The sequence below is a fragment of the Strix uralensis genome, chromosome 4 (assembly GCF_047716275.1).
Source record: "Strix uralensis isolate ZFMK-TIS-50842 chromosome 4, bStrUra1, whole genome shotgun sequence".
NCBI classification, from domain to species: domain Eukaryota; kingdom Metazoa; phylum Chordata; class Aves; order Strigiformes; family Strigidae; genus Strix; species Strix uralensis.
Genome location: NC_133975.1, coordinates 12,876,313 through 12,899,833, shown reverse-complemented (window position 1 = coordinate 12,899,833; position 23,521 = coordinate 12,876,313). Strand labels below are relative to the sequence as shown.

At 38.5% G+C, this 23,521-nt stretch overlaps 1 protein-coding gene across 1 annotated transcript in view; it reads left to right on the top strand.

Annotated features, from left to right (window-relative positions):
- The window catches only part of SORCS2 (sortilin related VPS10 domain containing receptor 2), a 573,028-nt gene that overhangs the window by 445,079 nt on the left and 104,428 nt on the right, over nucleotides 1–23,521 (top strand). The window contains exon 4 of the mRNA XM_074865689.1: nucleotides 21,858–22,022. Coding sequence (XP_074721790.1) covers nucleotides 21,858–22,022 — 165 coding nt within the window. The remainder of the gene's footprint in view (nucleotides 1–21,857; nucleotides 22,023–23,521) is intronic.

The window sequence follows — 23,521 nt, the reverse complement described above, 5'->3', positions numbered from 1 at the left end:
ACCTTCATAAAATATACTAAACAAGGATAAGGATATTCCATGCACAGAGCTCAGTAAAAAATTGACTGTCTTGTATGATGCTGAGTTGGAAAGTTATTGATGGAGGATCTGTAAAGGGGGGTGAAATTCAGAAGAGAAAAACACTTTAATAAATCCTAACTCTTGAATCTAATGAATGTTGATTGACTGTGTAACTTTTACATTGGTTTGAGTTGGAATAAATGTCAAATATAATTCAGTTCACACAGCAGTGTGAAAAGAACTGTTACTTCCCTTGGAGAAAACCTGACAGCCCAACTTTCTTAAAGGGCTTTTCTGTCTTGCTCGTTCATTCTCCCTTTTTAATGAAGTCTTTCACAATTGACACTTACCTAACGAAAGGTAACACAGGTCATTCTATTACACAGAGTATTCTTCCACCAGCAACATCACAGCTGTAATCTGAGATCAGAAACTATTATTTCTCTTTCATCTGATGGGAGGGATGAGTTGTTACTCATAAGAACAGTGTGGTGTTCTGAAGTGATGTCTCCAGACTGCAGGTGCTTGGTATTAGTGGTACATGTTGAGAACAGATATTTAACTGCCATAACTATTAACATATATATATATATGAAACTAAGAAATGTGTTGTATGAAATTCTTGAGTGAAACAGAAAATGCACTGTATTAATACCCATCTCTGCAACTGAATTCACATTTACAGAATCATTTTGGGAGCAGATTTGGGAGATGGTGGGAGAGGAGAGAAAGGATCGAACTGATTAGTGCCTATGATGAAGATCAGATTTTCAAGAGCTCAGAGTACCGAGTTTTGACATAATTGGAAAATGTACTCATGGGGTCACAGCAGGAGTTGTTGTATGCTCATCATTTTTGAAAACCATGTCTTTATTTATATGCTTCAATAGAAGGTAAGGTTTTTCGAAAGCTGGTCTTTGTTTTTCTCCATCAATTCACAACATGGAGAATGATGATAATATTCTTCCCTTCTACTTCAGTCTGTTTTTCTTTTTTACATTGCAAATGATGGTCTGGATCTATTTCCTCTCCTTTGTGCTCTCATTTCTGATCTGCTGTGGTTGGTACAGAGTCATAGAAGTGTTCAGAGGTCCTTCAGATCTATCTGTTGTATTTTAGCCTTCTGGGACAGGATTACACTGCTTTTAATTGTTGGGGATTTCTGAGAATATGGCCAATATGTGTGCCAGTCAAAGTCAGGAGGAGTGGGAGTCTTAGATTTGCTTCTAACAGGGGAGCAACCAAGCCAGGGTGGGTTTAAAAAGGAAGACTTTCCCTCCAAGGGCAATCAAGAAAGGTGCAAGAGCAGGGCGAGAAAGGAGGAGAAGGAGCAGGAAGTTGTAGAAGCTAGAGATTGCTTTTGACAAGTGATTTAGGAAGCAACTGTCATGTCAGTAATTCAGCCACGTTGAACCAAGCCACCTACAGTGCTGCTCCTTGTTGAATGTTGGGATGTATGTTCATTCAGCATTGTAATGAAAATAAAGAAATAAATGTGTCTGACTAGCAGGGAGCTGGGTTGAACTACTAAAAGCCTCTATTGAAATGTAAAAAATGTTTGACCCTGTAAAATGTAGCAAGTTCTGTTCTGGATGTAATTAAATAAGCAAGGCTGACAGATAGTAAAGAGCAGATGAAGGAGGGAAAAAAGCACCCGTATTGTTTTCAGGTAAGACTGAGATTCAGTTTGTATCTGTATTTGTTACAGAAAACAAGGCAAATAGACATCCAGTTTGGTGAAAATGGAATTATTTATGTATAGAGTAGGAAATGAGAAAAAAAAATCTTTTCTATTACTGGCAATGGGTTTTTTTATACTTCTCTTGAGGTGGTTAAGAAAATCATTTTGGTAGTCCAGTCTGAAGATAAATTTTGACACTTTCCAATCATTCCTTAATTACAGTTGTTTATGACTTGGGAGAAGCTGGCTGTGTGATGTGACTAATGATCATATCCCCTGTGATTACTCAGAAGGCAGCAGGACTTGTAAGGTTTCCTGCAATTTTTGTCTGCCCAAATTATACAAAAGCCACTCTGGGATATAATATTTCTCAAGCAGCCAAATACTGTTCTTCAAAGGTTCTTAAAATTACTCTAGTAAATACATTTTCTATGTAGATAAAACCAAAATAACTTAAATCTTAGAATGATTTGCATTGCTGTATTTCTTTGCCATATTTTGCTGCCATGGTATATATTCCCACTTGCATTCCAATGCAAATACTAGTACACAACTACTACTGCTTTGAAGTAAGAATCATACGTGATTTTCCTTCATTTTAGCCATTTTGGGTTTTTTTTACAAGATGACCATTTCAAGGTGGAAGGCACACATTAAGTACACAGTTAATGCTTTCCAAATTGCTATTCAGAATTGAATGGTTTGAATTCAAGAGAAATGTTGGGGAGTGAGGGAGACAAATATTCTGATAATTCAGCAGTATTTGCAAATTGTGTATTTATTTATTTGCAGTGGGTCTCCATGGGTATTGAAGTACTTCTTTATCATATTACTCCCTAGCCCAATGGGGAAGCTTGTCTTTGAAGAAAACAAAGCTTTCTTGGGATTTGGTCTGAGGGAATCCTCAGCAAGCTCTGTGACTTCTCTCTGTCTACAAGGGGCACTCTTGATCTGGTATTCTCCAGAGTACAGAAGTGTGTATATTTTAATAAAACTGCAGATCAAGTCTGTGCACAAATGCGTCCTTGAAAAATATTTTTAAGGATCTCTCTGTGATCAGACTGTATCATTCCATTTATTCAAATAGACCAATACAGAACTCAACATCCAGAAACAGCGGTAACTGACAATGCTGATGGAGTCTTCTGAGGCAAAGACTGGTTTATACTGACTTGTAGTCAGCATGATTTGACATGATGTGACTTTTGATACCTTTTTCTGAGTAAGTCAAGTACGTTCATTCAGAATTTGTAATATAATGGTGAATGCTGTGATTCTGCTTTTTCTTTAGAGTGGTGAGACTGCTAGTGGTAATTACTAGACCTAAAAACAGATATTTTATCTAACTTTTTGATCAGAAATAGGGGGAGGGGAAATGGAGTGCTAAGACAAGTGTTAACTTTTCATGCCGAATTGAGGACCTCTTGATAATATGAAAGTCATGGAATATTGGTGTGCTATAGAGGATAAAACAGTTCCAAGGCCTGAATTCTTAGACCTCTGAAAACCAAGGCAGTCATCACAAAGTTGAAGTTTTCTTCAACAGATGGTCACAGCAAACCTGATTCTGCAGCCTTCTCTTACATGAGAAAGGATTACTTATTTCACTAAAACACCTCATATATTAAAGTGAAGAAGGACTGTACAGACTCCTACCTCCAGCTCTCCATTGTTTGGAAAGGTCAAAATAGATATGGACTTCATAGGTTTAGCCACAATTTTTACACTAGCAGATGTGATTGAACCAGTTTTTATAGCAAAGGATTTTATTTCTCAGGGTAAAGATTCATATCTCCTAGATTGAGCTTCAGCAGATTTAATGGTCTTCATATTTGGCTTTGTCATTTCTGGAGGGATCTGTGAAGTTGAATGGGTGGAGGTTACACTTACTTTATGGAAAATCTGCTTTTGAGACTTCTTTTGACAGCACAGATGAGGTTTATTTTTCTTCACTATACTGTTTGTTTCCTTGTTCAGTGGCTACTATTTTGATCTACATTATGCCCATTACAACATTAAATGGTTTTACATTAAATGGTCAAAATGCCATCATGGAAAATAAACATGAAACCTGTGTACTTTTTTGAGAAGTGTAAGTAGGGATATTCTGAAATACTTAGAGCAGAGGACAGTTTAATGTTAAACCATACTTTAATTCCATCATCTTAGACCTACATTGCAAATAAGTATTATCTCCATTGTGTTGATGGGTACTGTAAAGCACAGAGAGGTGGGGTAAACAGTCCCCCAAGTCTTATAGTGAATTGCTGAGAAAATCTCAAATACACCTTGGGATCCTGACTCTCTAATGCCTGGTTTTGCTGCCTGCCCATCACAGCCACCTCCTTGTTGAGATCTAAGAGTCATCTTCTGGTGAGTCTTGTTTAACTATCAATGTCATGGTTTCTTGTAATATACTGGTCTGTGACCAGAGCAGGCATTTTTAGCATTCCTTTTCTAGAACATAACCTTTGGCAGAGAGGTTGCAGACATCCATCTCAAAATACAGCAGTGTTGGAATAGCTTTAGGGTCTTGGGCTGAGGGGAGGTCTTTGTGAGCATGTAGTTTTATTACAAATCTTCTATTAAGAAAAGGCTGTGTAGTTTGTGCAGCTGTGATCTATGTTTGCAGAGTGTGATGTGCTTTGGGAAACATTTACTGTACCTTGTCAGCTTGCATTATGTTACAGCATTCACAGCAAATTGTTTTGTTACCATCACTCTATTGCAAAAACTACTCTTCAGTGAAGTAAACTTTTGAAGGTGATTTTTTTCCCCCTTATATTTAACAAAGTGAGTATGTATTAATAAAGTCACAGCTGATTATTTTGCCTAAAAATAAAACAGCTGAATTTGGGAATAGATACAAAAAAATACAATGCATTCCTAAGTTCTGAAGACAAGTGTAGACAGAATACTGGTATAAAATCAAACCATTTTTCATTGTATGAGAATGTGGAGTATCACAGGATCAGCCATTGCTATTGTGCTACGTAATGGGAACTACAGACCAACAAATGCTTTCCTGGGGGGCCCAGATCTGATAAAGATACAGAGCAGCACAAATCACTTTAACGGCAACTTTTCATGGAGATGCTTATATGAATGTCTGTATTACCTATAACCTACCCTGCTCATTCTCCTTCTCCTTCAGTGATAGTTCATCAACTTCAGTTTCACTTAAACATGAATAATGGAGAGAAGTCAAAAGATGTACTTGGGGTTTGGGGGAACAAAATACATAAATTCCCAGCCTGACCATGCTAAATCTTGGACACTTATGACAATACAAACTTATCGTAACGTGATCTGCATCCCATGAATGTTTCCAAAGCCTTGCAGACATGTAAAGACTCTGTCCATTTTTATTTTACTGGTGAAAACTAGAGATAACCTCTGGTTAATAGGTTATGGTGTGAACATGTGGGTAGGCTGCAAAGTGTAGCTGTTTCATGTCTTTCTGAGAAATGTCTCAATATGAGACAGATGTTTTTCAGTGGGATTGTTTGATTATAGAACTGGTTTTAGTTGGAACCAGGTTATGGTTGAGCCATATGTCCCCAGTTCACTGAAAAGTGTTTCTCTGTAGTGGATGTAGGTTCCATACTCCATAAGAAACTGTGGCCTAAATCTGAATTCACAAATTCTGTCATAAAACCAAAGACTAAACATACTAACTGTAAATTTGAATGTGGATAAGAAAGATGTCAACAATTGTTTTGTATTAGAAAAACATTGACATCATGCTGTAGCTGCCCTACCTGGTTGGATTTCTGTGAAAACTTGTACTGATGACGTGCCTGTTCAGCAGAGGGACCTGAGAGTCCCCCAGTGTCACCAAGAGAGAGATGGGAATCAGATGAGCAGGTCTTACCTGAGACTTGACTTGACAGGTTGGGTATGTTGAGGATTTGCAGAGATTTGCCATTCCCCAGAATTGATATGGTCCATTCCAAAAACATAGCTTGTTTCATCCTGTTTCAACTAGCTGTTGGCAATATGACGTTCCTTAGTCAGAGCTTGTTTTCCAGGTGAACAGTTCAGTTTCTGAATGGCTTGCAGTGATTCCTGTCAGTTAGCATGGTACAACAACAGGTTGTTCAGTTGTGAACCTGCGTTGTTCCCTTTTCCTCTTTGGCTGCAGTGATTATAAAAGCCTGAATCACATGTAACCTTTCATTAATACCCGCTGTCATGATTGGTTGCAAAATGACATTCATAGCTCCAGGATACTGAAAACTCTTCCTAGTGATAAACCTTGGAAAAGAAGCTTGGAATAGGAGGCTAAGCGGACTCTGGCTTCTCTGTAGGCATAGATCTAAAATCTTTGAAAATTGTTGAAAGCTTGAAAGAAGATGATACAATTGGGAATTTCTGATGCTGAGCAGTTTGCAAATCACACCACTAGTGTATCAGCAGTAGTACAGTGAATGAAATTAATGGAGCTGCTTTCTGTATATGATGGTGGAAATGAGGGCCGTGTTGTAGCTCATTTGAATTAATTTGCCATAAAGATTTGATATCTCTAAAAATCGTCAAGTTCTCATTTAGGGGTTAAAAAAATAGAACTTAGTTCAAAAAACACTCAACAGCTCTCAGCACTCTGCGTGAGCAGTCTGATTTTTGCAGCTGTGTTTACTTTTGTCGTGGTTGCACCTACAGGGAAAGGTATGATTGAGCTTGGCACTGTCCAGATGTAAAGCAGAGACAGAGTCTTCCCCTGGGCAACTTGTAATCAGGTTGACAGATAAATGGATATGCTGAAGCCCTTTGAAAACATAGATAGGACTATAGGCATGCTGACCACATTTTAGATGGTGGGATCTTCTTGCTGCTTTGTTTATGAATTCTAACTTCAGTATCACCACCTTGATTTATACAGCTAAAACTCACAGAAATTTTAGTTATTACTTTCTGAAGTAATTTCAGATTGATTTAGGATTCTATATAAACATGCGATATTATTTAGTTAACAAAGACAAATTATTTCACAGACCACAGAGATCTGTTTGGAGGCAATTTGGGAAGACTAACCATCCACCTGGGCAATCTTTCTTCTTGAATGAGGCTTATTTTTTATCTCTTGGTTTTTGGGGGGGTTGGTGGGGTTTTTTTGTAAATGTAGCATCTTTGATGTCTTTTTAAGTCCCATAGACCCTTTTGTTTTCAGTAGCAATAAATGAGTTTCACTACAAACTTTTTCTTGTCTGCTTATTAATTCTCTCAAAGAAGTTCCTAGGAGCAAGCTGATGAAGCGAGGTAGATTTGACTGTGAGACACTGTCAGGCAAGAGAGTAAATAAACCTATCTTTTTTATTTATTTATTCCCCCCCCCCCCCCGCCTGTCACTGACTGTTTAAATTGCAATAAATTATCAAGAACTGTTAGTAAATTAGTATGCCACCTGGGACAGGCTGTTGATTATTGTGTGATTCCTATTTACTTTTCTGGAATGGGCTGCAGTCTCAGATGAGTGCTTCTTTCTGGAAACTCATTTGTAGAAATGACAAAAGGCCATTTTTTCTGGATATAGATTATACTGAGTTTTTAATTAACTTTTAATTGTGTGAAAGAGGCTCTTCATATCTCCTAGTGTTTATTTTTTTATGTCTCATCCTTTATGGCTAACTCACACCACCCAGCCTCCACCCTATAAGTTGTGTTTTATCACAGTGAATTTGATGGTGCTTCCAAGTTTTTAGGAGCATTACCTCAAATATAATTTATATAAAAGACTATAAATCTTACACTTTTTATCAGTGGCTAACTATGGTCCAGGGCTGCAATGGATTAAAACATAAGAGGTGAAGGACAAGGCATCCTGGAAAGTTATACTGGAAAGGATTTTATAAATTTTAAAAAGTACACTATGTTGTTTGCAGGGATAATACCAACAGGGGGAAGAAAAAAAAAAAAAAAAAAAGGAACAAAAAGAAATTTTGAAACAAATCTGAGGACCAGAAAAGGTCATTTGAATATATTGTAGAACAGAGATGAGCAGTTCAACATTCCTCATTATAACTGAGGCTAGAAAATCAAGGGTGGAATCACATCCTTCTAATTTAGGAATCTGAGATCCTACCTTATCAAAGTGTTAGGGGCTTGGACTACTTGGGGCAATTGACCCATCTTTACCTAAGCATTTAGCTTTCTCCAATAAGATAGTTGGATTGCTCTCTGGATTTTTCAGAGGTTTCTAGTCTTCCCAGCTTCAGTGCTTGCCCTTTGCTATGGGTTGTACAGGGAGCAGTGTTTGTGGGGGACAAGGTGGTTGGTGTTGAGTCAACAGCAATTATTAGGTGCCTCCATCTACACACTTTTTTTTTTTTTCAGGATGGTACTTTCAGAGTCATGTTCACTATGCAGGTTGGAGAAATCTGCTGGGAGGAAACATGTGAATTTCAACAAAGGCAAATACAAAAAAAAGTCCTTATCTGGGATGGAATAACTCCAACAACTGTATGAATGGGACTGACTGGCTAGAAAGCAGCTTTGCGGGAAAGATCCGGGGTTCCTCACTGAACACTCAAGTGCAGAGCAGTGTGCCTTTGCAGCAAAGAAACCCAACTGCATACCCTGGAAAGAGTGTAGCCAGCAGGCCCAGGGAGGTGATCCTTCCTCTCTATTTAGGAGTTTTGAGACTGCATCTGGAATAGATACTCCAGTTTTGGGCTCCTTGGGACAAGAAAGGCATTGACATACCATAGGGAGCCCAGTGGAGGGGCAGCTAGATCCAGAGCTGTGGCACAAGAGACACAAAGAGAGGCTGAGAGAGCTGGGCTGGTTCAGCCTTAACAAAGCTCAGGGGAGATCTTGTTGCTGCCTCAAACTGGCTGTGCATGAAGCTGGAGTCAGACTCTCCTCAGCGGTGTGGTCTGGACCAACATCACCAGCCAGAATACAGAAAACTCCAGTGGCTTACAAGGAAACCAATTTTTGTGATGAGGGCAAGCTGAACACTGAAACAGGCCATCCAGACTGTGGGATGTCTATCCTTAGAGATATTTGGGACTGGAAGGAATGTGATCCTGAGCTACATATTCTACTTGGCCTTGCTTGGAGGAGGAGGTTGGATTAGATGACTTCCATAAGTCCCTTCCTACCTATATGTTTGTACTATTCCCTTCTCTTCAGCTTTCTGGGAGTTACACTGGACAAATAACTCCCAGTAGCCACATTAGCCTGTCCCTTAGCACAATAGATGATCTGAGGGGAAAAACAGTGAGATGAGCTGAAGTTCTTACCTAGGAATAAGAACGTGTTCATTTGAAGGAAAAGGCTGTAAAAACATGCAACTTCCAACTCAGAGTTGCATTCTAATGCAATGCCTGGGCAGTATCCATTTGGGTCTATCGAACACTAGAACTGCGTCTCAGAATGATACCTAATTACCGACTGAGATGAATTGCTTTTATCCTTTCTGTCTAACCCAGTTTATTTAAGACTGCCTGTTCAAATCCAAAGACATACAGGTCCGTGTTCTGTTTGCTGTGTACGTGCATGCCAATTGACCAGTAGATTTAATCAAAAACATACACATCTGCACAGCTGAGATTAGAAATTGGCTCTGGAGCAGTAAGGCATTCTTCCCTCATGAAAGTTAACTCTAAGATACTGATATGTATCAGTATAATGTGGTCGTAATGTGCAGTAAAGGGATGAAATTTATTATTCAGTTGTTGGAAGTGGACGGTACCTTAAACTGAAAGTCTGAAGTTACACTGCAATTGGTTTGGATTCTTTTTTTTTCATAAGAACAACTCCTGGTATAAATATGAACATTTTTTCATTATTGATATTTATTTCATTGACAGCGTTGGGGTGGGGGGTGGTATATAAGTGGGAGAAGTTTCTTTTTTATTTACTCCTAAAATTAATTTTGTTAATACGGGGCTGCTTCCAATAGCCCCATATTTACTTCCAATATGCTTGAGACAATCCAGTGACTTGTATAGTATCTGGTAAGTTCTGCTAATGAAATCAAAATATGAACAATACAGAGATTTGGGGAATAGCGGAGAGGTTTATTTCCTCCTTTCTTTGTTGAAATGCAATTGTTCCTGCCAATATATCTTCTTCAGTATTTTGTTCCCATTCCCAAATTTCTCTGGTTTTGCACTTCCTTCATTTCCATTTTAACACCACCTGTAAGCACATACATATTTTTATTCCTGTCTTGTTGGTACTGATATGAAATGTAGAGAACTGTTATATATGTAAAGTCTCATAAGACATTTGTCTACAGCCTCAAGAACTACTGTAAAGTCTTCTAAGTGCCAACGTGGTGGTAAGACTAATGTTTTGTTTGGATTCTGCTTCAGATGGCGACAGTCCCAGGGTCTGCAAAACGGTCAGTTTGCAAAGTTCCTGCTGACTGAGAACAGAATTGGTACCCCAAGACTAACCTCGGTCTGATAGTTTTGGAGCTCTGTGTAGCTGTCTGTATTAGAAGGAAAAATAACAATATCACCTGGATTTTCTTTTTTAGTATCAGCCATAATTCATAGCTGAATCTCTAGCAATATTCTTGCCAAAAGAGAAAGCTCCTGAAATCTTCCTAGATGCCCTCTGTGTCTGTAAACACACTGCCAGGATCCGAGCTCTCCAACTTCTCATTTTCAGTAAAATATTATGCTTGGAAAAAAAAAGAAAATCCACTGGATTAATTACAAACTTTTCATGAGGATTAAATGTTAGTGAAAGTGAAAGAAAGGGGATTATTAGAAATGTTTGTGCATTTATTTAATTTTCTTTCCTATTCATTTTTCAACTTTTCATTAAAATGTACTGAAAAAGAGCCAGAGTAACATACTTGGGAACAAATATAGCTAACACTAACCCTTGCCCCTCTAAATATTACCCGTCAAACAAATGAGCAAAAGAACATTGTTTCTATTTCTGTCTTGGTTTTGGTGACATGCAGCTTTTTGTGTGTCATATATATGAAAATAGGTACGGAATTGCCTGAAGTTTAGTAATCACAGCATTCAACTGGGAAGATACCAAGACTTGTTCCTGCAACAACACATGAGAGTGCTCTAAGAACTGATCCACAAAGTCAGTGTCTCTGTCCCAACAAATATTTTCTACCTATGTGCATAAGGTGGAACAGCCCCGGAAGGAATACCCTCTCCCCCTAATTCCCTCATGGGCCTTAGGAATCATGCTGGTAAATCTTCTGATGTAAGTTTTCAGCAATACATTTCAGTTATGGCAAAATGATGCTTTTCAATAGAAAAAATGTTTTATACATCATCTTTCAAAAGCTCCAATCAACACCCATCCCAATTACATCTGGAGAAAACTAGTGCAATGAGTGCCAGGCATGTGCATTTACTAAAACCCTACCTCAGTATAAAATGGGTACTTTACAACTTCAAAAATCTAAGCCCTGATGGAGAAAGGTTTATTATCTACAGTGCTGCTAGAATCAGGCACAGCAGTACGGTATGCTTCTGAATATAAAAGCTCTATTCTTCAGTGAAGTCCTTTTTCTATTAATGAGATTCACCCTAATGGGACCAAAAATTACTTTAAAAGACATTTCCTTTCTGCTTTTCAAGGGCTTTTTTCCAGTCCATTTGGACTGGATATCAAAGATAAGGGGAAATATTTCAATAGCAAGAGCTTTTATAATTAAGCTTTGTAGCCTACATAATGGAGATATGGCCAAATTCAAGTGAAAAATAATTACTGTTTTTCCAGCACTTGCTACTGCTGTTCTGCCTCCCTTTCTTCTCCCCCTTCCATTTTCCCCTTCAAAACCACATAATCAGTTGTGCCTTATGTATGAAAGACTTGCTCAACGCTGCTCTTTCCCCCAGGTTTGGGTTTTTCCCTGAGGTCTAGGAGAGAACAGCTGTTCAATCTTTAACTATACCCAGACCTCCATTAAGGAGAGTGCCTACAGGTCGCAAAAGGAAGCAGGTGCTTCCTGAAGGGTAAGGACATTAACAACTCACTTCATAGTGCCAGCTACCTCTTTAGATATGGGAACGGACAAATTCAAAATACAGTGTGAGACACATCTCAGACTTTGTAGATGATGCTAAGATGGGCATGATTTTTTTTGTTTTCCAGTCTTCAGGAACCTCTCCCAATCACTGAAGCCTTTCAAAGCTCTCTGTGATTTCAGCCAGTTGCTCCAGCAACTTTGGGAATGTAGCCCATCTGGTTTCATGAACCTGTGTGTATTTGCAGATGTGTACACACACACCCCTATATATGCACACACATGTCTTCAGGTTTTGAAAATGCTACTTATTCTTCATGATTAACGGAGTCGTTAAGTACATTGATCTCCATAAGAAGTGCTCTATAGAATTGGGAGAGAGAGGAGCAGAGGTGCTTGAAGTTGATACCTCAAGTGATGGTAGGGGTATATTGGGAATATTATGGGAAGGCCTTTGGCTGTGAGAACACCAGGAACCTGTTGAGTATTTGCAACTGGAGGGGACAATTTGTGCAAAGTGAGATTCCCCAAAGTAATGCTTTGAGAGCTTCCTTTTCCAGTTTTCTCGGAAAATTATTATGCAGACTTATGATAGAACTGAGTTTCATAAAAAAGACAAAAAGGCATGCCTGTAATATTTTTAAGGCAGACAAGTGTTTACGTATTACACAAGACAGCGAGGTCCTGATAAATCCCATATGACTGGTATTTTTAATCACCACAACTGCATTTGTTTCCTTCATATTTTCTCCCCATCCACTAATTACCATCCATGTGACTTTTTCTTTGAGCTTAGTGCAGTTTTTGCTGCTGACAAATTAATGGCTGGCAACTAGGAACTGTTTGACCTGTTTCTTCATTAAATTAGATCAACACACATATGCAGTCATTTATTGTGCATTATCCTGTTTGGGAAACATTGTTTTATATTTTTGCTCTGTGATGTATTCAAGCAGAAAAAATTTGCAGGTTTATTGGAGGTCTGCGAAATAACTTCTTGAATTAGATTAGTCTGTGAATGCCCAAGCTAAAAAGATCACTGTGTGAATGTTCTGTCTGGGAACTACTAATGTTTGTGGAGATGTTGGTGAGAAAGAGTGAAACTTGTCCATTTCTGCTGTGCAATCCAACTTCCTTATTTTTTCCTCCAAGACATACAATATGTCCTTATTTTATGGGCAATATAAAACCTGGTTAGAGAACATTCCCCTGCTGTGACAAGAATCGGCGCTATGCCTCCCCTAGTGCTGTTCACTGCTCAAACTGCTGATTGAGGCCATACTGGGAAAGACTATCTGATTTAGTTCCTGGTACACTGTAGTGCATAGTTTTAAATTAAACCATTTGAATATGTAAAGATATCAATATGATGATCATCCCACAAAACAGCTCAGCATTAAGTTTTGCTCTTTTTAGATGTAGGAACTGTACAAAGAGTACATTAAAGGATCACTTTTGCTAAAGAATTAGCAATAGCCAGGCTAACATTGGACCTTGCAAGGAGACCAAAGAACTCTTCTGTTTTCACTTTAAACAGAGACGAAAAAGTAGTATCTGTAACAAATAGTATTAGGTTCCTTTATGTCAACTTTAGGTACCTAGTAAAGCTTCTGTTCCTGTCAGTGTAAGTTCAACCTGTGCCAAGAGATCCATTGCATATATTAAGGATATTCGTTATTAATTAACTACTTGCTCATAACAATACCAATGTATTTTGCAGAAGATGAACAACGTATGCGTATCTTAGCTCTGCAAGATAGGTGCAAATAACACTAGAAAAATTAGCTATTAAAGAAAGGACTGTCTATGAAGATGTTGAAGTACTGTTTCTCCTCTCCTTTTGCTGTGACCTTTGACATATTCACACCTCTCTCAGTATACTGAAGGAATACCAAATCTGCTTAACATGTGCCATTTTTTTTTTTTAGAATTCTTGGGCTGGTGGCATGAGTTACTGCTCTGAAATGGTTTTGAACAGAGCATTCCTGTGTTGGGTTTGTGTGTGTGGTGGGGTTTTGGTAGCAGGAGAGGGGGTTACAGTCGTGGCCCCTGTGAGAAACTTCAAGAAGCTCCACCAGCTCCAAGTTGGACCCGTCTCTGGCCAAGGCTGAGCCAATTAGTGACGGTGGTTGCACCTCTGTGGTAACATATTTAAGAAGGGGAACCTGGGAAGAGGAGTTGCAGTTGTGAGGAGGAATTGTGAGGAGGACACCTATGCAAATACTGAAGTCAGTGGAAGAAAGGAGGAGGAGGGTGGGGCAAGGTTCACCGGAGCAGAGACCCCCCTGCAGCCCATGGTGAGAGGGCAGGCTGTGCCCCTGCAGCCCATGGAGGTCCACATGAAGCAGATACCCACCTGCAGCCCATGGAGGACCCTACGCCAGAGCAGGTGACTGCACCCAAAGAAGGCCAAGACTCTGTAGAAAGCCCATGCTGAGGCAGTTTGTCACTGAGAGGATTGCAATGTGTGGGAGGAACCCACGCTGGAGCAGTTTGTGAAGAGCTAAAGCCTGTGGGAAGGACTCATGTTGGAGAGAGTTCATGGAGGACTGTCCCCCATGAGAGGGACCCCACGCTGGAGCAGGGGAAGAGTGCAAGGAGTCCCCACCCTGAGGAGGAAGGAGCGGCAGAAACAACATGTGATGAACTGACCGCAAACCCCATCCCCTGCCCCCTGTGCTGCTGGGTGGGAGCAGGTAGAGAAATTTGGAGAAAAGCTGAGCTGGGGAAGAAGGGAGGGATTGGGGGAAAGGTGTTCTTAAGATGTGGTTGTATTTCTCACTGTCCTACTCTGTTAAGTGGTGGTTAAATTGATGTTCTTTTTTTTTTTCCCCTAACAAGTCTGGTTTTTGCCTGTGACCATAATGGTTGAGTCATCTCTCTCTGTCCTTAACTTGATTCCCAAGCCTTTTGTTGTATTTTCTCCTTCCCCTTCCTAGGAGGGAAGGATTGAGCGAGCGGCTGCGTGCTGCTCAGTTGCCCTCTGAGCTCAAACCATAACAATTCCTCATGAAAATTTGGCCTGCCATGCTAGTCAAGTGGCAATAATTTTTTGGTTCCAGCAGGTTATAGATGGATAAGATTTGTTCCTGTGCAGGAAGAGCTAATGATCAGTTTGCTTATCCTACCTGACACTTCTCTAAATAAGAAGACTGAAGAACTGAGCTGTAATTGGTATCCCCTAGGGAGCTGGCGTACACAGAACCTTTGAGGTGTTCACTTGTACAGATCTGGCAGATTTAGATATATACAGGTTGCCAACAAGTGCAACAGGGCAGGATTTTCAGGCTGGTCATCAAAATCAGTCAGAACTTTTGTAGCTGTTTCTCTGTGGGCATCATTATTATGATATGTAACCACCCTTAAACTTGCTTCCACTATATTGAATGCCCTAGAGAAAAGCCAACTATTTCAAAACTATTTCCTTTTATGATCAGATTATATAATTTCAGACTTGCCTAGGTGCAGTGTGAGCCAGTTGTTCTCTGTCCAGTTGCTCTGAACACATTTTTCTGTTAAGGTGCTAACTCTGATGTTCATTGCCTCTTCAGCATGTCTTATGTTATCAGCTGCCCCAGTTGGTAACTAGCTCATTTTAAGATCCTAACCTCTTAATATTCACTCCACATCCTAGAGTGCCTAATATGTTGCTGGTACTAGATAAATAATATTACAGTTTCAGTTGTGATATTCCAAATGATTAATGAGCTGACCATAACACAGGGGAGATGAAACTGTAATACATGCTTTCTGTTAGCCCCACCAGGATTGCTTCAGATGGCCTTTGCTTGTCTCCTGAGATAATGTGATCAGTGTAGCGGATATTTCTTGGGAACCATCCTTAACATTCCCACCTTCACTTCCCTTATGGCAGTACGCATAGAGACTAGTTGCTGTTTTGAAATGCATCTGTGTGACAGCTTGAAAGGGGCTCTTCAAGAGAAAGTAAATACAAATTCTAGAGGAAGTTGTGAATGCCTACTGTGAAAAATAATACATTGTCTGGGGTGTGTGTACATTCATGTACATATGTGTTCCATCGATGTTTATTTACACAAATCAGTTGTACACAGAAGCTGATTTTCTAACTCTTGTTAAATTTCAGTGATTCGTTAGTGATTAGATTCACTAATAACTAACATTTGTGAGGAGTGATTTTTGGGTGCAACTTCCAGGAAAAATCTACAAGATTCAACTGCTATCTGGAAGGCATTTTATTTTACAGTCTGCTTGGAATTACCCTGGGTTGATTCTTTAGATATTGTTTTTACCACTATGAGAGTAAAGGGACTATATTTCACTCTGTAGCTTTGCCGCTCTTGAGTTATCAGGTCTTTCATACCATCCAAGATAAAAATCATAACCCTTGGCAATCCACTTTGTGTATTTTATGAATGCTGCCTGAGAAGCAACATTGCATTTACAATTGGGATGAGGAGCTAGAGTAATTTCTGTATCAGCCAAGCATATCTAATAACACATAAATAATGTAAATTGTAAACCCAAGAAAAATAGTTGAGTTCGTTACTTAATCTCAAAAATGTTGAGGGTGTGACTGCAATGCTGTGAAGATCTATGAATACTGCCCTGAGACTGGCAGTACTGCCACAAAGAATATTTATCTTCAAAACACACGTAGGCATACAGGTTTATGTGATGGTATCACTAGGAGTTTGGTGCTCCCCTGTGCCCAGCAGCCTTATCTTCAGTTTAGCTAAGAACCTTCATCTAAGCGTTAACATTACATGTTCTTAATGGAAATTATTTGACCTTAATGGGGATGGCTCATAAGTCTGCACCTTTAAAGTTTTTGCTAGAGCGAGTCCAGCACTCTTTAGTTTTGAATCCCCATAGCAAAATCCTCTATGTCCAGTGGGAGTTCAGTCTACTGGAGGTGACTGAAGAGGTGTAGGTGCTTTCTGGGCATGCTTGGCCTCTCAGTGCATGGCTGCTGTCTGCTTAAATGAAGAGTTTTGATTTCTTACTCAGCCCGAACGAGGTTTCTTCCTTTAAGGTCAGTTTAGAGTGCTGAGGAATATGAGGTGTCTTGATTTCTGACCATATGCAGGATTATAGAATTAAAAAATGTGTCTCCTCTCTCACCACTTAATGCAGAAATTTCCTGTGGTAGGTCAGATGCTGTGAGTCTAGAAATTTCTTTGTGATGGACATTTTGACTTTTTATTTTCCTTTTTAAATAATAGAGAAACAGAAAGGAAAATAAAAGCTAGAATTAAAATTAAGATCAGTTGCTGTAGCTGAAAGAGATGGCACAATTGTAATGTGTTAGAAGATTGCCTTGTTTTAAAGAAAGTGCTGATTAAGATCAAATTTATCTTGAGTTTACATTTTGATTGGACCTAAACTGAGGGGAGGGTGGTTATATTTCAGACACAGTGCAAATGATGCATGTTAATATCCTGTGTTTATTGCCACTTGAAATTACAGCATTGCTTTGAATTGCTGCCAAATCTACAGTTAAGACTCCCTAGTAATCACTATGATTATTCCAAGTCTTCATGGTAATAGCGGAAGAAGTATGATATGCAAGCTACTGTAGCCCAAGCTGTCAGAGTCTTTTCATCCTTTGGGGCTCAGATTGTCATTCCACCCAGTAAAGGGAATGGTTAGACATGCACATTGGCCAATCAGTCCTGAAAGAGAGATTAAATAAATGGGCTTAATTTTTTTTTCATTTTTTGTTTTCAGACTTATTTGGCTTTTATATTACCTCCTGCCTCACTAACTTTCCTGAAATGAGGAAAAGCATAGCTTTTCTTTATTTTTGGAATGCTTTAACTCATATGTTGGCATGATGTAGTATTTTTCATTTTTATTAGAAATCTTTTTTGCTTTCCTCCCTCTTGATCTATAACATACTCTATTTTCACTCATTTTCTTTACAATCCATGGAATAGTTTATCTCCTTGAAATATTTTTTTTTACCTCTGCTTAACTACTGGTATTTGCAGATTTACATCTATCTCAATGTATACACATGTGTTATTGTTGTTGATTTAGCTGATGGGAGATTAAGTAGCGAGGTCAGGGATAAACAGCATAATATAAAGTTGCAATTTACTAAAAAATATTAGAAGAGTCTCACAGGAGGGAGAAATGCTCTGTAAGAAGTTGTTTAAAAAAAGCTTAAGTGAAATTTAGATGTGATTAGAATCTGTTTCTGGATATAAAATTATTCAAGCAAGTAGTTGTTTATTTTGAGTTAAAACCCTCAGCAATCACTGTTAGTCGTCTCTCCAGATAGTATGTCCCAGTTGCACCCCTTCATCAGTTGCTAGCAGGAAGGTTTTGCTATTTGTTCCACTTACAAAGTAAATAAAACTTGCTATGGAAAGCATTTAATGTGGGTACAATATTTACTCTGGAATATTTTCCTCAATAAGAATTGTTAGCCAGCAGGCAAGTCTGAGCACCCAGTGTGTTAGCTGTGGGAAGCAAATCTGTATGCCTGGCATATAATGATCAGTTTAAACTATTGAAATATAAATCAGAACACTGAGTGAAATTCAGAATAATTCATTAAATGAATTATGATGTGTGTGTGAATAAAAGTATAGTTAGGGACTCTGCCATATATGCTTAGATGTCTACAGTCTTTAGGCTATGTTTTTTCTGAGAGATTTAACTCCGAATGATACATAATATTTTTGAAGGACAGCATTAGCAAATATCACCATGTGTTTGCATTTCATTATAGCTAGTATTTTTTTTATGACTCAGTTTCTAGAATTATATTCTCTGCAAGCTGCTCTTGGGTCCTCATTATGAAACTTAGACGTGCCTATACTCAAGGCTCATTAACAGTGAAAGTCACTCCCAAATTTGTAAACCTCATTCCTTTATTATTTTGAAGCCAATATTTTGGTATTTTTGGAAGTGTAAGATTTACTGGGCCAAAAAAAAGAAAGGAAACAATAGCGCTGTAGCCCAGAGATTACCCTTCTGTACACATGCAGTTCATGCCTTTTCTGGAGTATATACTATACTGATTTGTTGTCTCAGTTGTATACATTTTAAAAAACATTAACAGGAGAGAATTAAGATAATGATATTTACAGAAAGTGTTATTTGGACTAGAAGACTGTATCCAAAGATATTAAGCTTTCTGTATGGAAATACTACCGTACTGCTTCTAGTGATACATCATGGAAGGACTTGTACACACTGCAGGCTAAGCGTGGGTCTTGGCACCAGCCTTGTGCATGTGTTGAAATGTGAGGACATGCCTGGACGTAAGCTTCATCAGGGATTGTGGAGCCTACATGGCAGCCTTGTGTCACGGATGAAAGTATTGACACGGTAATATTTAGTAAGAAATCTAGGTTTATTAATAACAGCAATTATAAAATAATTCAGAAATACTAAAAGAAAGAAAAGCGACTTATTCAGATTCTAAAATGACAAGATTCACACTAACTTACTTAACGGTACCTATATATATACACACATGCATGCACATAACAAAATGGACAAACATACAGAAACAAAGGTGTTTGGATTCAGTAGAATGAACACAGAACGGACACACACAGAGAAACAAGGGTACGTACCCACACACACACACACAGAGTAAAGAGAAGCTAGCTCAAAGAAAATTTCCCTCTCGAGATTAGAGCAAATACTCACAATGCCTTGGCATTTCTCAACGGGCGATAATTGAGACTCAAGCGGGGGACTTCGCCCTGGCCTTCCGTCTGGAGCAGACGACACCTTAAGGGTTTGGTACCTGAGAGGCGTCCCAGCTCAGGGGAGATGCTGGTCACAGGCCCACTGCGATCCAGGAGAGCTCAAAGGGTCTCCCTGGTGGTCGCCATTTATAGGGTCCAAGATAATTGACTTTTGTCAAATACCTTCTGGTGCCTTCCAGCAGTTACACAAGAATTTGATTAATGTGCGACTCTGTTATTGTTCCCATTTGACCACATCCCAGGCACAGGTGTGCCAGGCCCTTAGGAGTTGATGGGCCATTTTAACCATTTCCGAGCAATCGGGAGGGGCAGAAGCCAGGCTCGTTAACATTGTCAGTCCTTATCTCCACAGATTGGTGTATAGCTCAGGGAATGTGGGTGAAATCGCACCTAGCACCAAGCAGCCCAACAAAGAGGGGGGGGGGTGGGGGTGGTAAGAATTGCACCACCACACCTTGCTTGTGGAGTTTACTTTAGCAGAGGAGTGGGTCCTTCCTTCTGTGATCTGATCAGGGATCAACAGGAATGAGCACTGTATAGCTCACTCAGCATGCAGACAGTTTGAATTCATTTATTTCCAAGAAAAACTAAGTATTTTGAGCCTGAGTTGCAGATGATAGTGTGTCAAGGAAGGTACAAGTCTCTGTGCTGGGCATAAACACTTCTTCACTCCATCTTGTAATAGAAGCAAGCAGATAGGGCAGCACATGGCAGCCATACCCTCTGCAGAAAACCTGCCAAATAAGTGTGTTACAAGAATATTTGAATGTTTTATCTAGGTCACCAGCAGCATACTTGGAGTGTATATAGTAATAAATTAAACAGACACTGTTTGAAAGAGTTTACCAAGAGTCAGGAAGCTATTGGATGCAGTAGGAATAAGAGATGGCATTTGTGAAGGTGTCATTTATAGAGGCTTTCTGATAAAAATGACACAGTTTCCTACTCTTGGGTAAAGTATATCATTAAAAAAATACAAGATCATAGCAAGGTTATGGGCTATTATCTTTCTGCTCTTAGTCACACAGCTAATAGAAGTAGATTTGGCTTAATATATGCTTTAGTGTAGAGTTTCAGCAGTGGACCGTGGACCCTGAAGTATGTGTAATTCTCTCTCTTGTTCAGCAATATACTTCAATATGTGCCCCATTTTAGTTATATGAAAACTACACAGAAATTAGTGCAACTCTGTATGAGCTTCAGGTACAAGTGCACATGCTTAAGTAACCTGTCAAATCAGACCATCGACAAATGTGGTATTTCTAGCTTTTCCTCCAAGACCAGTTGCAGTTAAAGCTCAGTCCAGCCATTGTATCTGTGTAACTCATTAGAAATTTTAAATTTTTAACTTCGGCTTTACTCTAAAAAAGTGACTACATAAAAATTGTACTGTTTTATCTATTTCCTTCTCTATATTCACATCATTGTAATTGTTTGCATAACTTGTTGACATTTATCTCTGTAAGCAATTTGCAGTCACTGTATCACAGTGATCAGCATTTAGTGTTGTCTTCTGCATCATTTGCTGAATAGTCTAAATACATTTTGAATTCAGGATTATTTTTTTAGTTGTTTTTGAAGTGTGAGCCAAATAGACCCCAGCTGGGCTTTGAAAATCCATGTTTTGTTTATAGGCTATCAGTTGATAAAGGCACCTTTTTGAATGCAAACTGGGCCTGTTTGATCTGGAAAGACAATAAAAATGCATGCTCACATTGGGTTTTTTAGAACCATGCTATAACACACTAGCTAACTGCAAAAGGTGAAGAGGTTGAAAAAAGTGAAATTCTGATTAAATTATGTGGGGAGAGTTTCTTTGTTGCTGAAAGCCTGACATGAAGCTCACACAAGGAGATAGCTCAAGCTCTTACTATATTTGAGTCAAGGTATTATTTGGACCTGAGAAGGAAATGCAAATAATTGATTGGCATATTTTTCTGCATCAAAGCGAATTGTCTTTTTATCCAAAATGTGTCAGCAGAAGAATGGTGAAGCAATAGAGAGACATTATAAACTAGTTCTGTCTCCTCAGACATTCTTCTGATACAACTATAGCAGTGATTATTTTTACATTTAGTATTTATAAAGGCAGCCCTACTAGATAAAGTGATGTATTTATAAGGACATGTTAGAATGAGTCAATACTAGTATTAATTCTTTTTTGGCTAGTCTGGAGATTTTCTCATGTGGCCTCATGAACCTTGCACAAGGACCAAAATCTAAGACAGTAGTTTTGAGTAGAGATGAGGAGCATGGTCAATTTGGTGTGATTTGCAAGAAAAGTTATAGAATTTAACATTCACAGATTTGTTCAGGAAAGATTAACAGGATCTTGCAGTCCTTATCTCTTAGATGCTTTTGAGTTTCTTGTCCACAAAATTTTAATAGATAAGGTATGTACTAAATCTGACATTTACACAAGAAAAGTAAGGCTGTATTGTCTGTTACAGAGAAAACAGTCTACTGAATATATGTTGTCACTTTTGTCTTTTAGATAATTCTTGTAAGTTCTTCCCATAATGACCGTGACCAAAGCCTTTTCATAAGCACGGATGAAGGAGCCACTTTCCAGAAACAACCCATTACTTTCTGTGTGGAAACTCTCCTCTTTCACCCAAAAGAAGAAGATAAAGTACTCGCTTACACCAAGGAAGGAAAGGTAAAGTTTGAATATACTGCATTTGTTTGAAATTTAGGAATTACTTTGCTAAGGAGATATAAAACAGTTCTGATATGTGCTGATTAGTGTTGGGTTTTATGAAATATCAGTTGCCCAGAAGGGAATCATATTCTGGTTTTGAGGTTTATTTAAATATTTATTGTCTTTGTGTCCAAATCTTTGTTTTTACAGTAAATTCAATCTTGGCATTTTCAGTTGATATGGATATTGGTAATATTTATCCTCCTGCATAATATAGTTAAATAGTACCTCTGAATTGTGCTTCTCCCTAGAAACCGACCATAAGCAACTGCTCTGTAATTTATAGTGTAGTAGAAAGTTAATGAAGCTGAAATAGTGCCTCCAAAGGCCATTCATTGGATGTAAAATAAAGTAATATAAAATAAATGGCACAGTCGTTCAGCAGAAGAGGATTTGGAGAATCAGTGAATATACAGTGAATTTGCAGAAATGTAGAATAATTTTCTCTCTTACAATGTATTTATACCACTTTCAGATTCAGTTGTATCATGTTTGTAAATACTGACCATCTTTCAGATTTCTTCTGGTTAAATTATAAAGTCATTTTTCTGGATGGGTTAGGCAAAGGACTGATGAGTGTGCACACAGTCTGTAAGTGTGTAGTTCATCTCTTTTTCATGGTGACAAAACTGCAGCTGTAAAATCACTGTGATTCTGGTCTTGGTAGTGGTCTTGGCTCCCATCATTTCTCCTGTTTTAAACTGAAATTTGTAAACTCTAGTCCATTTTAATCCTTGTCGGACTTTGCATAAGGCGTATATTTAGGTGGTGAGATTAGTCAGAGAAAGTTGCTCATCCTGAAGCCAAATACTGCACTGATTTCAGTGATGTTATATCAAGTCATTTGTTGGGATATTTTCTGAGATATGTAAGTTAATAGCTGATCCCTATACAATTCACATTTGCAGGCATTTGCAAATAAGGATAGAACTAGAACAAAAAAACATAGCAAACCAAACTCAGTCACAAATCACGTTAAATATTTTATTTAGCATCTTCAATTTGAAATCCTAACACAATTACAGATATGTTGAATGCATGTTATGTAAACAAAATACTTCAGGGAAGCCTGAAGTTATGAAATGCCTGTTATGAAAACCTCTTTTTTCAGTTTGACTTTTGTTTATGATATAATTCCTGAATTCTGTCTAATTATGGAATGGCAGAACCTTTAATTGTAAGAGTCTGAAGAAATGTATTCAAGAAGTTGACCAGCCCATAACAAGTGGGTAGAAATATTTGCCGGGGGAGTGAAGGAGGTAGAAGCACAAAGTAAAGCATTTGCTTTGTGTTTTGATGAAATATGTATGATAGGGAGATTTCAGGCATTTTATACTTGGATAATCTTCCAAAAAGGAGTGATGCTATTATTTGCCACTCTTCAAATGTGACTGGACAAAAAAAAAAAATACAAAATATTCAGTAAAGAATAACTGCAGGAGTAACAGGAAGGGTTA